Raw genomic sequence first — 14,307 nt, 5'->3', positions numbered from 1 at the left:
TGTATGCAGAAAGACCCAATGGCGGCTGCAGAGCGACTGAGCGTCTGTATTTATGAGTGCATGTGGACAGGCGAGCGCCGGGGGTTACGGCACCGTCGGGGATAAGCCCAGGCAAAGACACCTTTGTACAAGCCGTGCGGTCAGGCTCAAGCTGTCAGAGACGGACGGGGGTGTGTGTAATTATAACACTTTAAACACACCCTTGAGAGCGGCCATGCCAAAGAACCCCCAGCACCCCCTCCCATGCCTACCACCAACCTACCCCCACCTGCCCAACAAACTCACATTCTTGGGTAGCATACAGAAAGCACACTTTATATTGGTCTGTGTGCGTTTTGCACTGCACTGGCAAGGCTGGCTGAGAGAAGGGTGGTGGTGGTGGTGGTGGGTGGGGTGTAGGGGGGCCTGTGGTTGGTTCCATGATGCCTTTTGCGAGCAAATTTAATTAAATCACAAATATGAGCAGGAGGCCACCACCCGATTTAATGTAATGGATGGTGGGGGCCAGTCCAGCTCTGGCAAAGCAGCGTTCTGGACTGGTTCAAATGCCCTTGAAGCTTATTAAAAGTGCCTGGCAGTGGGAGATGGTCTCTGTGTTGTTGCTGAGCTGCCAAGCCCACATTCTGTCTAATGGCTAGAATGGGATGGATGGATTTTACCATCTCAGATTTGTACATACCACCCTGCTTTATTTGGGCATACATCCGGTTACATTTCCAACAGATTGTCCCTGTCAACAATATGCTGTTAACACCAAATAAATATGAAGCTGGTTATGGCAACTTTTAAAATAACAAAGCGTGCAAGACTGTAACTAGCACCTCTTCAGTTCACAAATAGCCTCACAAGATATGTTGATCGTCACAGAACCTCAACGAAAGGTATTTGAATTAGATATCTGTTTAAATTGTTGCTGTTAAGGTCTTAATTTTGGCTCTGCAACACATTGTACTAGCAGTGCTATGTTAACTGTGCTATGCTAATTATAGCTCATTCTTTTCTTGATGGTATTGATTTGGAAAAGTTTAAAATTACATTTTCATTACATTTTCAAATTACATTTTTCAGGTGAAAAAATACTGATATTTTTGTGCTTCTTGCTGACAGAAGAACTGCTAAAAATAATTGAATTTAGTCAGAATCTGTCAAGTGTAAGACCTTTACACTGGAAAAAAACTCATCCGAAAGTTGTATTTTTGTGGATGGCACCCAAAAGACGATACAGAAAATCAGTTGTAAGTCAGCTGCAATTTTGTCATTTAGGGCTTGTATATCCTAGTGAATTCAGAACTTTGGTTTCAGTTTATAAATAAACTGAATTCAATTTATAAATAATATAATAACTACAACATCGGAACAATCCCTGGACCACATCCGACACCCATTCCACACTATCTAAAGTAGACTACTTTCTAAAAGGTTAGTTTGTGATGTTTGTGGACGGTCGTGTTTAGGATAACCCCCCTTTTTCCCAGTCCACAAATATAAGGCTCAATTACATTCAGTCCCATCTACACACATCAGAGAGGAGACTTTGGGGAGTGGTTTTGGGATGACAGTGGGAGCGATTTGAACAATTACACAATACACATTTGCATAATGTTTGATGTGTCCTTGAATGTCATCATTTTTTATGGGCTACTGATGGTCAGTCTGTTACAGCGATAATTCTGCTTCGGTCTAGTATATGTAATTATTATTGCGTTTAAATATATTTGTTGACACTGATTTAGATGGTTATCAAAACTTTGATGGTGTGCATGATATTAAATATATGTTTTAGTACAAAACATTGAATTATGAAATAATCATTTAACTTTTTAGATTCCTCTCTCTCTCTCTCTCATACATGTACACACATACTGTACACACACAAACATGACACTGCAAAGCCATCTCATCATACAGGTTTAATATTTTCATCACATGTGCAACACAAAAAAGGAGGTCTGCCAAATTCAGATCTCAGTTCATATTTGTACATTACATTTTTTTTTTAATTAACACCAGAGGTTTCGGTTCATGATACATTTTGTTTCACCAGAGTCTTTCAGTTGAGGTGGTAGTCTTCTCTCAGTCTTCTCAAGACAATAATGACATTTTTTTTTCCCCAAACAAGAACGTCCAAGCAGGAAAGTTTCATAGAAAAGTGCATCTCAAGTTCAATGAATGCAAAACTGGTATAGAAGGGAACGTATGGGTGTTTGTGGGTCTGGGTTGGGGAATACTGTACAGAATATACAACAATGCCTTTCACCTATGGCGCAATGGGTCTGCACACAACATCAGTGAAAGGTAGGGCTGCTTCAGGGAGAGTAGGGGACAAGCATCTGTGCGTTCCCCTTGAGAAAGACTGCACCAAAAGGAGCTTATTTCCCCCACCCAGTTATGATATACTGATATAACAAAGATGAAAGGAAACTTCCAGACTCGGCCAAACAGTAAACATTAATAACAGAAATATACAGGTTCGTTCAGAGAAGCAGATACTTCTGCCATGCTAGTGGAAACTGTTCTGAGGACTTGCAGGGACTATATTCTCTCCCAAACACCAAGAGATAGCCCTGTCTCCGCCCACTGTTCACTGGGTTTGCATATATCAGAATGCTGATTTTCATTTTTGTTTCGTTACATCGACAGAGCGCGCTTCAATGATTGACCCACCTCAGCTTGACCTGTAAACTAAGGTGGCTGTTGAAAGATAAATCACAAAATGGCAGGCTTCAGTTTGCTGGTGATCGAGCATTCCATCTCTGGACGTTCAGAGGCAAGCTTTGAGCGGGGCACCATGGAAGGCTGTCCCTATGCAACTGTGTCCATTTTGACTGGTCCTGATGTCTGGTTCATACACTTCATTTCAACGGCCATGTTCATTTTCTTTTTTTGTAACAAAGACTTGTTTTTTACCCTGGCAAATGCAAGACTGCTTTATAGTTGAGGAGTAGCAACACATGAACATTATTTACACGTTAGCCAGTTACTGAACAATACAATTCACAAAGACCTTGGGTCATGTATCTTTTTTTCCTGTTTGTGTTCATATACACTTTTGTGAAAAACAAACAAACAAAAACAAAAACAATCTGTTACTGAAACTGAAGTTCAGTGCATAAATGGGCAGAACCACATGGATAGTTGTCATCCTCCGATGGAGTTCTCTGTGATTGTAGCATTGGCAGAGGGGTGTGCACCATCACCTTGTTAGCTGCTGTGCTGGCTCAATGTGTGGTTCTGCAAGAGACAGAGGGAGAGATTGGGGGATTATTGTTTTGACACAATTCTTGCATGTCAGATTTCATTCAAATCAATTGAACAATCACACTCATTTTTTATCAAAGCATTAAATGTTCCTAAAAAATCCTATTGCCATGGCAATGCTTAAAGGGAAACTTGGCAGGATTTCCCCCTCCGCTGGAGAAATTGTGCATTATGCTATTTCAAACTGTGGAAAAAGGTAACGATAAAGCACATGGATTTGTTTACAAGCTAGCAAAACTGTTAGCATAAGTTCGGCAGACAATGTGGATGTTACAAGGTAAGAAACACGATTTAAAACGAGTTTCTTGTTTCTCACTTCTCTTTCCGGGACGGTAGTCTCAATGTTGCAAGGTTGGTTTTCCGCCTGGGGACGCTAGGCAGCGGGAAAAGTCACCATTTTCACCGGAACAGGTCATTTAACCATCCAAATGATTTCTAAAAGGGTTTATTATGTTGAAATAGTTGCCAAGTTCCCCTTTAAAATATCCCCAGGCATCTAAATGATCTGAATTTTGAAGATAAAACGAGCAAAATGCAAACCCTCAATGACATATCTCTCTGAACAGGCAGAACTATTGTGCAAGTGTCACATTTCTCAACATCCAATTAACCAGGGAAGGTGTCAAATTTGCATTGCGATCAATAGGCTGTTGTGCTGGCTGGGACTGGGCATAGTGAAATCGCACAAGGCACGCATGAGGACGTGCCACCGTTGACACCCGTTGACATCTCAATCCGCAGGCATACGCCACGTGATCAATGGCTGTGGCCATGACAACCATTCAGAGAGAATGCTACGCAGGGGCGAGCGATGTCATTGTCCCCTATCACAGAGCGAATCAGAGGAGGCTTCCTGACCCACGGCATTGGGCAGAGCTAAATAATGGGGCTGGGTATTTTCATCCAAATGGGATAAATGACATGATTTAAGGCGTATCAATTATTGGAAATGACCATGTCTGTTTAACTGGGTTAATGGCTTTAGCCATAAATACCACGGCAATATAAACAGTGTGACTGCTATGAGGTATTTGGCACTTTGCTGTCCCTGATCTATCTAAATGTGTGTGTGTGTGTGTGTGTGTGTGTGTGTGTGTGTGTGTGTGTGTGTGTTTGTGTGTGTGTGTGTGTGTTGAGTTTTAGTAATCCTCGATGTGTTCCTTCAATAGTCATTTTTTATTATTCCTGCATTGGTGCATATGGGAAAAAAACCAAATTATGTTTAGCAAAACCCTGTTTGAATAAATCTGATTAATTTTAATCTTAATGTGATGAAAAGCCCAAAATATCTGAAGTAAAATTTTCATTTGAAATATGCAAAAGCCTTGGAGAACACATCACAGGTATAAAATGCTCCTACACACACAAAACTCAAGGGCCTCATACACCTGTGTACCTCTCTCTCACACACACACACACACACACACACACACACACACACACACACACACACACACACACACAGTGATGAGTTTGGCAGTGGCAGAGGAACAGTGGCAGACTGAGGTTCTTTAAAGGGGAGCGTGGACCAGGGGGTGTGTAACTGGTGTCCCTGGTGGGCAAAATCCAGGTCATCTTTTGAAGTGACTGCTAATCCCTTTAATGCAAACTACATGCCCCACTTGCTGCGCTCCGTTAAAAACATGGCCTTGGACTCTGGAAACTGGCATGGACTAAGCGCACCTGTCATTGGCCCACCTCATCAGAGCGTGCCCTCACACATACCGTGACACGAGGACGCCCGGACAGGCGTGCTCACGGCCACCTCAGACCACCTCAACCACGTGCCTCTGTACACGAACACGCAGACGCACTCTCTCAAGCATTCGTGCTCAGGTGTACACCTATGACCACACTGCCTTTTATTTCCCACGCACACTTTGTCAAACTAAAACACACACTCGTAATAAAACGGCAGCATAACTGGACTCAGACTGCACTCAACCTGCCATCCACATCCACCAACTCCGTCAAGCATCCGTTTGTTATCTCCTCCCACCTCCATTCTTTTACCAACACAACAGTGCTCCTGTGCTGGGGACCTGGGCTGTCTGGCTCTCTCCTCCACTTGGTAGCGCTTTTAAAGGCTTGTCAGCACAGCCTCGGGGGCACAGATTAATCCCCGACAGGTAGGGTTGTGGCCCGTTTTGAAGCTGGGGAAATGGGGGCTATGCTCCAGTGACGTGGACGTCCCCTCGAGTAAGCTGCCGTCGCCTGCTGCCTGGCTGGGCCTGTGTGCCGGTGAGCACCAGGCAGCAGCTCTCTCTCCTTTTGAATCCGATCAGTGCCGGTGAAGATGGAGCTCCTTTAAGTGAGTGAGGGAGGAGAAGGAGCGGTGTGTGTGTGTGTGGGGGGAGTGTGTCTGTGTGTGTGTGTCTGTGTGGGCGGGGGTGGGGGGGGGGGGTTGGTGGTGTGGGGAGGCTGGGGAAGGGGTTGGGGGCTCCCTTGGGGAGACACCCCCTCCTTTCTGGTGAAGACATCCGTGGCGTTGCCGAGGAGGGACAGGAGCACGGCAACCTTATTAATGAATGCGGGCCATTACCCGTCAGCCTGGCTCCACCGAGCCTCCCACCGGCCCCTGCTGTACGTGACTTCAAATGGCAGGATATTGACACGGAGCGCCGCAAAGTGACTATGTGTCTGTGTGTGTGTGTGTGTGTGTGTCTGTGTGTGAGGGAGAGAGAGACAGAGAGTGTGTCTTACTGCGTGTCTGTCTGTGTATGTGTGTGTGTGTGTGTGTGTGTGTGTGTGTGTGTGTGTGTGTGTGTGTGTGTGTGTGTGTCTGTCTGTGCAGGGACCCCAAAGGAATGTGACTCCTTGGATATGAATGTAGGGCTCGTAACAGCTATTAGAGGGGAAAATAAAGCCCCCGGGGAGACGCAGGGCCCTGGCTGACACAAACTGCAGTCTACCTTTTCCCTTAAACATGTGAGGAGTTTTCTCACTCAAGGCATTCTCAAGGACAGTGTTAAACGACTCCACTGCCAGCCAATGCAAGCTGAGGGAAGGAAGAGGGGGGGAAAAAGGAGGAAAGAAAAGTGAGAAGGAGAAAAAAAGGAGAGGGAAAAAAAGATAACAATGCTTTTGTCACTGCTGCTCTCGAGCGCCGGCCTGTAGATGGAGTAATGGTCGGCGCTTCCTGTCTCTCAATTAAATGTAATATTGCTGATATAATATAATGCATTCTTTTTTATTATTTGATCAGCGTACTTCATGATCTCATTATCAGTGTCTGCCAGTGTCAACACACAGTCGTGAAGCCAGACGTGCATAATATTACATCCACCCACAAATGTCTCCGCTCTGATTTTGTTAACTAAATTGGCAAATTGAAAAAGGATGATGGCATGAAAACACTAAAATCAAAGACAATACAAAAATTACATTAATCTTCGAAATGTATGAGGGACCTTGGTTCTTATGACAATACATTGAACCTCCCTGCTTGTGTCATATACCGTATGTCCAAACTATATGCATATGAACTTTCCTCCTCCCCAACACATTGGGACAGAGGTTGTAAAGAGATATGGGTGGTGAGTGAGATATTTTCCACAATGATAAAAATGGACAGTATTACAGTTTGTGCAGACAGACTATCCCTTGTTAGCTTGCTTGCTGCTGACTTGTGTCTTTGTGGATTCTCGCTGCCGCAACTTCTGCTCGGTACCCACCTGATGTTAGGTGGCACCCCACTGGCAGAAGAGAGCAAACCTGCTCCAGATGTTCTCACATCAAGGGCTAGACTAGAACCCCTGCCTTTGTGAACGCCCCCCCCACACACCAACCAGCCCACTCGCCTCCATCACACTCACTCCTCACTGCCCGTCTGACATGCGGGTGAAGATGGATGGCTGTCACCACCTCTGAGGAAGAGGCCGGTCTGACTGGCGCCGCGTGTGAGTGCCACGCTCTCTTGGTTAGGCTCCTGACCTTCCTGGCCGCGCTTCCCAGCATGCCCTGCTTTCATCTGACTCGGCCTCCTCCGCTCGCTTCGCTGTCCCACGCTGCTTGCTAACCCGCCGAGAAGCTCGAGCCAGGTAAAGCTTAGCAGTCAATTCTCCACTAAATTAGGTTTGCACTGATCAATAGCTGCTCCCCCTAACCCTCTTCCCACAATTCTACCCAACCCGCCCCTCCACCTGCTTCACCCTCAAGCCCACCCCACCCCCCACCCAACTACTTGGGGGGGCGCTTCTTCTGCTCCTGTTGGCGCTTTGCCACATTTACCTCTCGGCTTTCATCTCATTACATCAGATTGCAGCAACGCATGCTGACCCCCCTTCCCCCCCAACTCATCCCGCCAACACACACACACACACACACAGTGATGCACGAAAAAAAGCCCAGGGGCTGAGGAGTAGGAGTGGGGCAAAGCCTAGCAGGGGTCCTGTACGCTCCATGCAAACAGGTGCAACATGCATACGGGGAGTCAACACACTGCACAACAAACACCGAACCGGAGCCAGGGCTGCGGCGAGGGGGCGCCGAGCGGGAGAGCTTGTGGGAGGGAGAGCGAACGCGCACAGGTAGGCTGGAGTGATTTATTACCAAATCACTCTTTTTGTCACTTCCCATTTCTCTGGCGCGTATCGATATTGCCGGCGATAGATCGGCGGGGTTTCTAGGCCAGCAGAAGTGCTGTGTCTCTCTGTTCCAGAACAACATTACAACTTACTGGTCGTTTTTTTTACACCACGCCGCTTACTCAACACGCCGCTTACTCAACACCCTGCTATTCCACATTCAGTTGCGGGGGCTGGCACACAGAATACTGCATGTAGGAACGAAAGAGGCAGCCCAGTAAAATGAATGCAGGATAGTAATAGTGTGGGAAAATATTCCATCCAAAAAACACAATGGTCACTTACTCTAGGTGTCATTATGATCACTGAAGCATTTGCTAAGCATTTGCTCTTTGTGTTTATAAGACACTGAGTTATCTCCATCAATAATACCCGTTTAGCCTTATCGTATGACTGAGTTATCTAGGACTATAAACGCTTGCTGCCACACAGAAGAGCAACCCATGGGCCCATGAAGTTACTGCAGGTCTGATCCTGAAACAGACTTCTCTTTTTTCCACTCCAGGCGGCAGCATCTAGTTCTATCTGTAAGAACACTGTGCCCTGTCCACACGAGACTGACAATGGCCAGCTTGTAGCACCGGCTCACCTTAAAACGGCAGTGGCCACTGTGACCAAGAATAAAGAAAAAAAAAAAGAGAGAGAGAGAGAGAGAGACAGAACCTCTGTTCTTCACTGGTGGACTCTTCTGAGTATCTCATGTTACGGTGTGACTGTGAGAGGTCTCTCTTGTCTTCAAAGGGCCAGGGTAGGGAGCGGCCAGTCGAGAGAGAGAGGAGGGAGGGAGCGCAGGGCTTTCAGACACCCTCCGGGGGGAGCGCTCAGAGGAGGTGAGAGGAGACGCAGCGAGGCGAGGCATGAGGGACGGGGAGGCGCCGGGCGAAAGGTCCCCACTGCAAGGCTCCCTGTAATGAGCACTGCCCTGGCAGGCTCCCCCCGCCGGTTATCAGCCCAGCACAATGAGCCAGGCTTCACCCACCTGCATCACACCCACCTCTTTTGCTCAGGCTTCACCCACCTGCATCACACCCACCTCTTTTGCTCAGGCTTCACCCCTGCATCACATCCCCCATCACCAGGCAGGAGGCGTTAATACTGAAGAACAATACAACTACAGTGGACTTCAATGCAGCAAAGGGATTGTAATAAGCAAAACAGAGAAGTGGACTTCAATGCAGCAAAGACATTGTAATAAGCAAAACAGAGCAGGAAAGTTTATATGTAAAATCTGCTTTGTTAATGTAGATTCATTGTGCTTCACTGTTTGGGCACAACCTACAATTTGCTGACAGCACAGAATCATTTCATTGGTTTGTTTAGTCATTTTTCTCTGCCTGATATTGGTTGTTTTTTTGTGGCTCTATGAGAGAGGCCTATGAAGATTCGCCTCATCCAATATTTACAGTGCAAACAGGCAAGGACAGACGTCACTGAGGCTGTATCTCTTCATCTCAACTGCTCTCTCCATCTCTCTCTCTCTCCCTCTCTCTCTCTTTGTCTCACTCAATCACTAGTGGCTGAAAAGACGCCATTTTACACTTGCAGAGGTGCCCTGTGTGTTAATAGCATGTAAACAGCCATGTGTGCATGTGAGCCGTCTGCCGTGGCTGCCGCTGTGAGCAGTTTGTGTGTGTGTGAGTGTGTGCGTGTGTGTGAGTGTGTGTGCGCGCGCATGCCTGGCTCCCGGGGAGCAGCCGAAGCCACAGAGACTGCCACCGCGCTCTCCGACTCATCAGTCAGGGTTTTAATTAAGGCATAGCAGCACTGCGCCAAGCCCAGCACAGTAGAGCAGAGAGCACAGGAGAGCACGCCGGAGCCAGACAAAAGAACCCCGACGCTGCAGCTGCGTACGCGCGCCGCAAACAGCCGCAAACAGCCGCGCACAGCCGCGCACAGCACCCACCGCGCTCACACCACACCAGGGCTGCGGAAGCGCCAAAGCAACAAGCGAGCAGCAGCGGCACGCGGCGGAGATGAACAGCTGAACAGGCCATTACCGCTGCCTCACGAATGCGTATGTGTGTGTGTGTGTGTGTGTGTGTGTGTTAATGCTTGCTGCTTTGTTCTGACAGGCTGTCAAACATCAAAAAACAAAAAAGGTGACATGGTGCATGTCTCTACTTTTACAAACAAATTTGCAGTGATGAGGTGGAGAGGCTCCTCCAGTTAATAAGTAAAGTTAACCCTTTCCTAGCCAATGTAGGGTAATGGGGCTTGTGCTTATGTCTGGTTTTTGTGGTGCTAAGCGGGTGAGAGTTGTAGACTTAATGGGACACCAGTCCGTTGCAGTTTACTGCCCAAGCTGAAGCTGGTACCCATTTACAGCTGGGTGGACTGAGACGATGCAGATGAAATGCCTTGTCCAAAGGCACATCGCACAACATGAAGTGACCATCTGGGTTTGGAACCAGCAACCTCCCGATGGCCAGGTTAACCCATTAGAAGACTGAGCTACAAGCCCTGCAGAGGCGCCTTCCACAACACAAACGATAGACACAAAGAGAAACTAACTGCCACTTAGTCTGGACGCCTTGCACCACGTTGCCATCCACACTCCTCTTGCATTCCGAGTCTATACATAGACGGTGATTGATTTTCTGTGAAATAAGGCGTGAGTGGATTTGGGCTGATTTGTGGCGGCGATTTGGCCTCGGCTGGGCAGCGCTGTGCAGCCGGATTTGGCGCTGGCTGTGGACCGGACTCGGTGTGATATACTGTACATGCACATTAATGACCACGGGATGGAGCGGGTTGGCTCGCTGACACTGGTCTGTCCCCTGGGGCAGCCGGCCCTGCCTGACTTGGCTCTATGCCCTCAGAAATGACTGCTTCTCCGGTTTTAGCTCAATAAAATAAAAAATAAAATAAATAAATAAATATGTGTGCGAATCACATAAGCAGCTGGCATTGTCCACAGTCAACACTTATCAGGCCGTGGGGAGATTCGACCTCTTCCTCTGTTTTGCCACAACCGACTCAGTATCCTTGGAAACGGACCATCTCGTTTGAAGTGTGGTGTCTAGGGGACCCGTGGACATACTGTTCTGGGGTTAGGGTGGGGTTTATGTGTGTGTGTGTGTGTGTGTGTGTGTGTGTGTGTCTGTGTGTGTGTGTGGATGCATATGGTGCAGGCATGTTTGTGCCACACAAAGGATTCAATTTCCATGGTACTGTGATAAATATACAATACCTGCATTATAATCCTGCCACAGTTAATACGCTGCCACTCCATGATAATGTTATTAATATTCTCTTTCTTTCTATCTATCTTTCTTTCTCTTTCTTCTTACAGACTCTTACATACACTCTGAACATGCTGGCAAATTATGACATTCGGCGAAGTGCCTGGGTACAAAACGCCTTATGATTTGCGAGGTGCCGGAGCAGTAGCTGGCTACACTGCACACCTGATAGAGGCAGGGTTTTGAAGTATGACTACAGAGGCAAACAACCATCCTTTAGCGGCTTTGTTGCTCCAAATGACACTCATTACACTGTCGAAGTGGCAAAGCGAATGCTCCTCGAAAACTCCGCTGCGCCGAGATCCTGCTGTTTGACTGAGGAAGCAAAACAACTGCACAACTGCTGTGTTATTATGGGGCCTCATTAAGGGAGAAGGATAGAGACAGAGGGAAGGAAGAGGGAGAGAAAGAGAGAGAGAGAGGGAGAGAGAGAGACATCACAGAAAAATAGAGAAGCATTCAGACAAGCAGGGATTCTGATATTATTACCTCCAAAGACAAAAAAAAGAAAAAGAAGAAAAAAAAAGGGGAGAGCTAAATTCTGAGGTGATGTCTACACAGATGCCTTTCACACGGAAAAATGAAGGCTAGGACTTAGGAACCCAATTAAATGCTTTCTTTAGGGAGCGATCGTACGAGGGGGATGGGTCTTCCTGGGCCGCAAGCCCTGGGCTACATCCTCTAATTAGGCGGCGGGAGGGAGGATCTCTGCCTGTCACTGGGAGGGAGATGGGGGTCTGTGGGGCTCTGCATGCCAGTCCCGGCAACAAAACACATTTACTCACTCCTCTCTCTCCCTCTCTCTCTCTCTCTTTCCCTCACTGTACTCTCTCTCTCTTTCTCTATCCCTTGCTGTCTCTCCCTCAACATTCCACTTCTCCTTCTCCCTTCCTCTTACCCACTCTCTCCCTTTCTATATGTTTCCCACTCTGTCTCATACATTCTCTCTCTTTAACACACACACACACACACACACACACACACATGCGCACACACACGCCTGAGACTTTTGTTCAACTAAGATGGGTCGACACTCTAATGCTTACTCGTGTGTTTTTGGGGAGAATTTAAAAGGCGTTGCTCTCGGATGCTTCAGTAATGTTTTAGCAATGTACTGAACTGGATTCCAGAACAATATTTTGCATCTAAACTTGAAGAAAGTAAAATAAAAGTTCATGATCTGCACATTGTTGCCCAATCCTTAACTGGCACATTCTATAACTGACAGAAAACAACCTTTACTTTTGCTAAACCACTTCATCATGGCAAAGCACATCTTACTGATGCACTGTGTAATACAATGCAGAAACGTCTAACACATCCAGTAGATGCTCCAGAAGTTTGTTTAAAACGTACTAAAAAACAAAGGCACAACTCAGGAGATCAGGAAAACATAGCTCCCCCGGTTACCCTCTTGAGTTTGATGATCTACACCCTCAGAGGAATCTTAAATCTTAAACACTATATTGCATCAGAGTGTGCCAGTCCAATCCTACAAATTAAGACCTGGGCTGTGTTTCTTCATCTGCCATTAATGACATCCACTATGGAAGTTTGAGAAAGTTGACAACAAAGAGAGAGAGACAGAGAGAGAGAGAGAGAGAGAGAGAGAGAGAGAGAAAGAGAGAGAGAAACACAAGTTGCAGTGGAGTGTCAGGGATCAAAAGCGGTGATAGATTTCTGTGCTGTGTGTAGAGTGTTGCTGTTTGTTTGGATTTAAGTTCCCCCAGTGGTGAGGCAGCAGGGAAAAGAAAGGGAGAGGGAGAGAGAGAGAGAGAAAGGGAAAAAGGGAGAGGGGGAAAGAGAGAGCGCTCAAAGGCTTCTGGGAGTTTTTGTCATGTCTCCCTTTAGACACACACACACACACACACACACACACACACACACACACATGCACACACACACACACACGCACTCACACACTCGTGTATTCACAAACATCAGACCCGGTGAGAGGGGGGAAACAAAGACAAGAATACTCAGGAGCACTCGTATGAACAGACCCAGTATACACTGATGCACACACATACACAAACACACACACACACACTCCTCCCAGGAGCACAGGGTCTGTCACGCTGTCTTATTCTGATCCACCTGCAGAAGTGGGACGTCACTCTTGTGTAACATCCCGCAGCCAAAAGCTATTCATCTGCACACGCCTTTCATAATGTTTATGTTCTTTTAAAGTGTGTGTTTACAGTATTTTTTTTACATCATTTGAACAGTCTTAAATATTAACAATGGTGCATCACAAACAAGATTCCCCCCATCTTTTTTTTTTTCTCCTTTTGTATTCACTTCAGTTCCGTTTTGAGGAGGGGAACTTTTGAGTCTGTGTGTCAGAGTTTTTGGGAACACCTAGTGTGTTAAAGAAGGGAACGGCATGTTGTGCTTAAAAAAAAAAACCCAGAACTTCAAAAAGCGATGGAGGCTGTCACAGTGGGCAAATCACGGCGCTGTGGAGGAAGTGGAGGATGAGGAGGATGAAGAGGACGAGGCATCGGAGAAGCCACTCAGGACTAAACAAATGTGAATGCGCTTCAGGGTGGCACACGCATGGGACGGCTCACTCAGCAACGAGGAACATTAAAGATTCACACGTCAAATTTGCTCCCCGAAGTCTCCATGTGTGCTATCCATGCATACGGATTTATGTCAGGATCTCATTTCAGGAACACACCAAAACTGTCACTCTCTGTTTTCTAGTCACACAGTTTCAGGACACTGACCGCAAAAGTGAAAGACAGAAATGCAAGGAAATCTGACATCTTTATCTGACTGACTGTGTTTTGACTGAAAGAGAGTGTCGGGTCACAGAGAAGTTATAGGAGATATTGAGCAGCTTTAATCCAGGAGTGTAAACTACTGACAAAACATGGGAGAGGACAGGGCTGATCTTTGGGGTTGTCCTATAAACTGACCCTGATTTGAGCATGTGGGGGACACTGACCACAGCCCAGTGTCAGGCAATAAGGATGAGGTGTGGAAAAGACTTGGGAGGAGAGGAGATGGAGCTTACTATACTTTGCTAATGTAATTGTCTGTCACACATTCTCTCTCCCACTTACTCTCACTCTCATTAAGGCCTGAGATCATCTTTGAAGAAATCCTTTCAAAAGACACTCCAATTAAGGTATAAGTCCTGCAGGCTCCTGAACCAAAGTCCTACTGTCCCTGCTGCTCCACTGTCAAAGCAAATATATCTTACATGACTTACC

At 46.6% G+C, this 14,307-nt stretch overlaps 1 protein-coding gene across 9 annotated transcripts in view; it reads right to left on the bottom strand.

Moving 5' to 3' along the window:
• Positions 1–3,044: 3,044 nt before the first annotated feature.
• The window catches only part of LOC125303960 (zinc finger protein 521), a 107,042-nt gene continuing 95,779 nt past the window's right edge, over positions 3,045–14,307 (bottom strand). For all 9 annotated transcript variants that reach the window (XM_048258436.1, XM_048258524.1, XM_048258607.1 and 6 more), the window contains one exon: positions 3,045–3,231. In XM_048258436.1, the coding sequence (XP_048114393.1) occupies positions 3,202–3,231 (30 nt within the window). In that variant the 3' untranslated portion in view covers positions 3,045–3,201. The remainder of the gene's footprint in view (positions 3,232–14,307) is intronic.

Source organism: Alosa alosa, chromosome 1 (genome assembly GCF_017589495.1).
Source record: "Alosa alosa isolate M-15738 ecotype Scorff River chromosome 1, AALO_Geno_1.1, whole genome shotgun sequence".
Taxonomy (NCBI): Eukaryota; Metazoa; Chordata; class Actinopteri; order Clupeiformes; family Clupeidae; genus Alosa; species Alosa alosa.
This window is presented reverse-complemented; position numbering and strand designations above follow the sequence as displayed.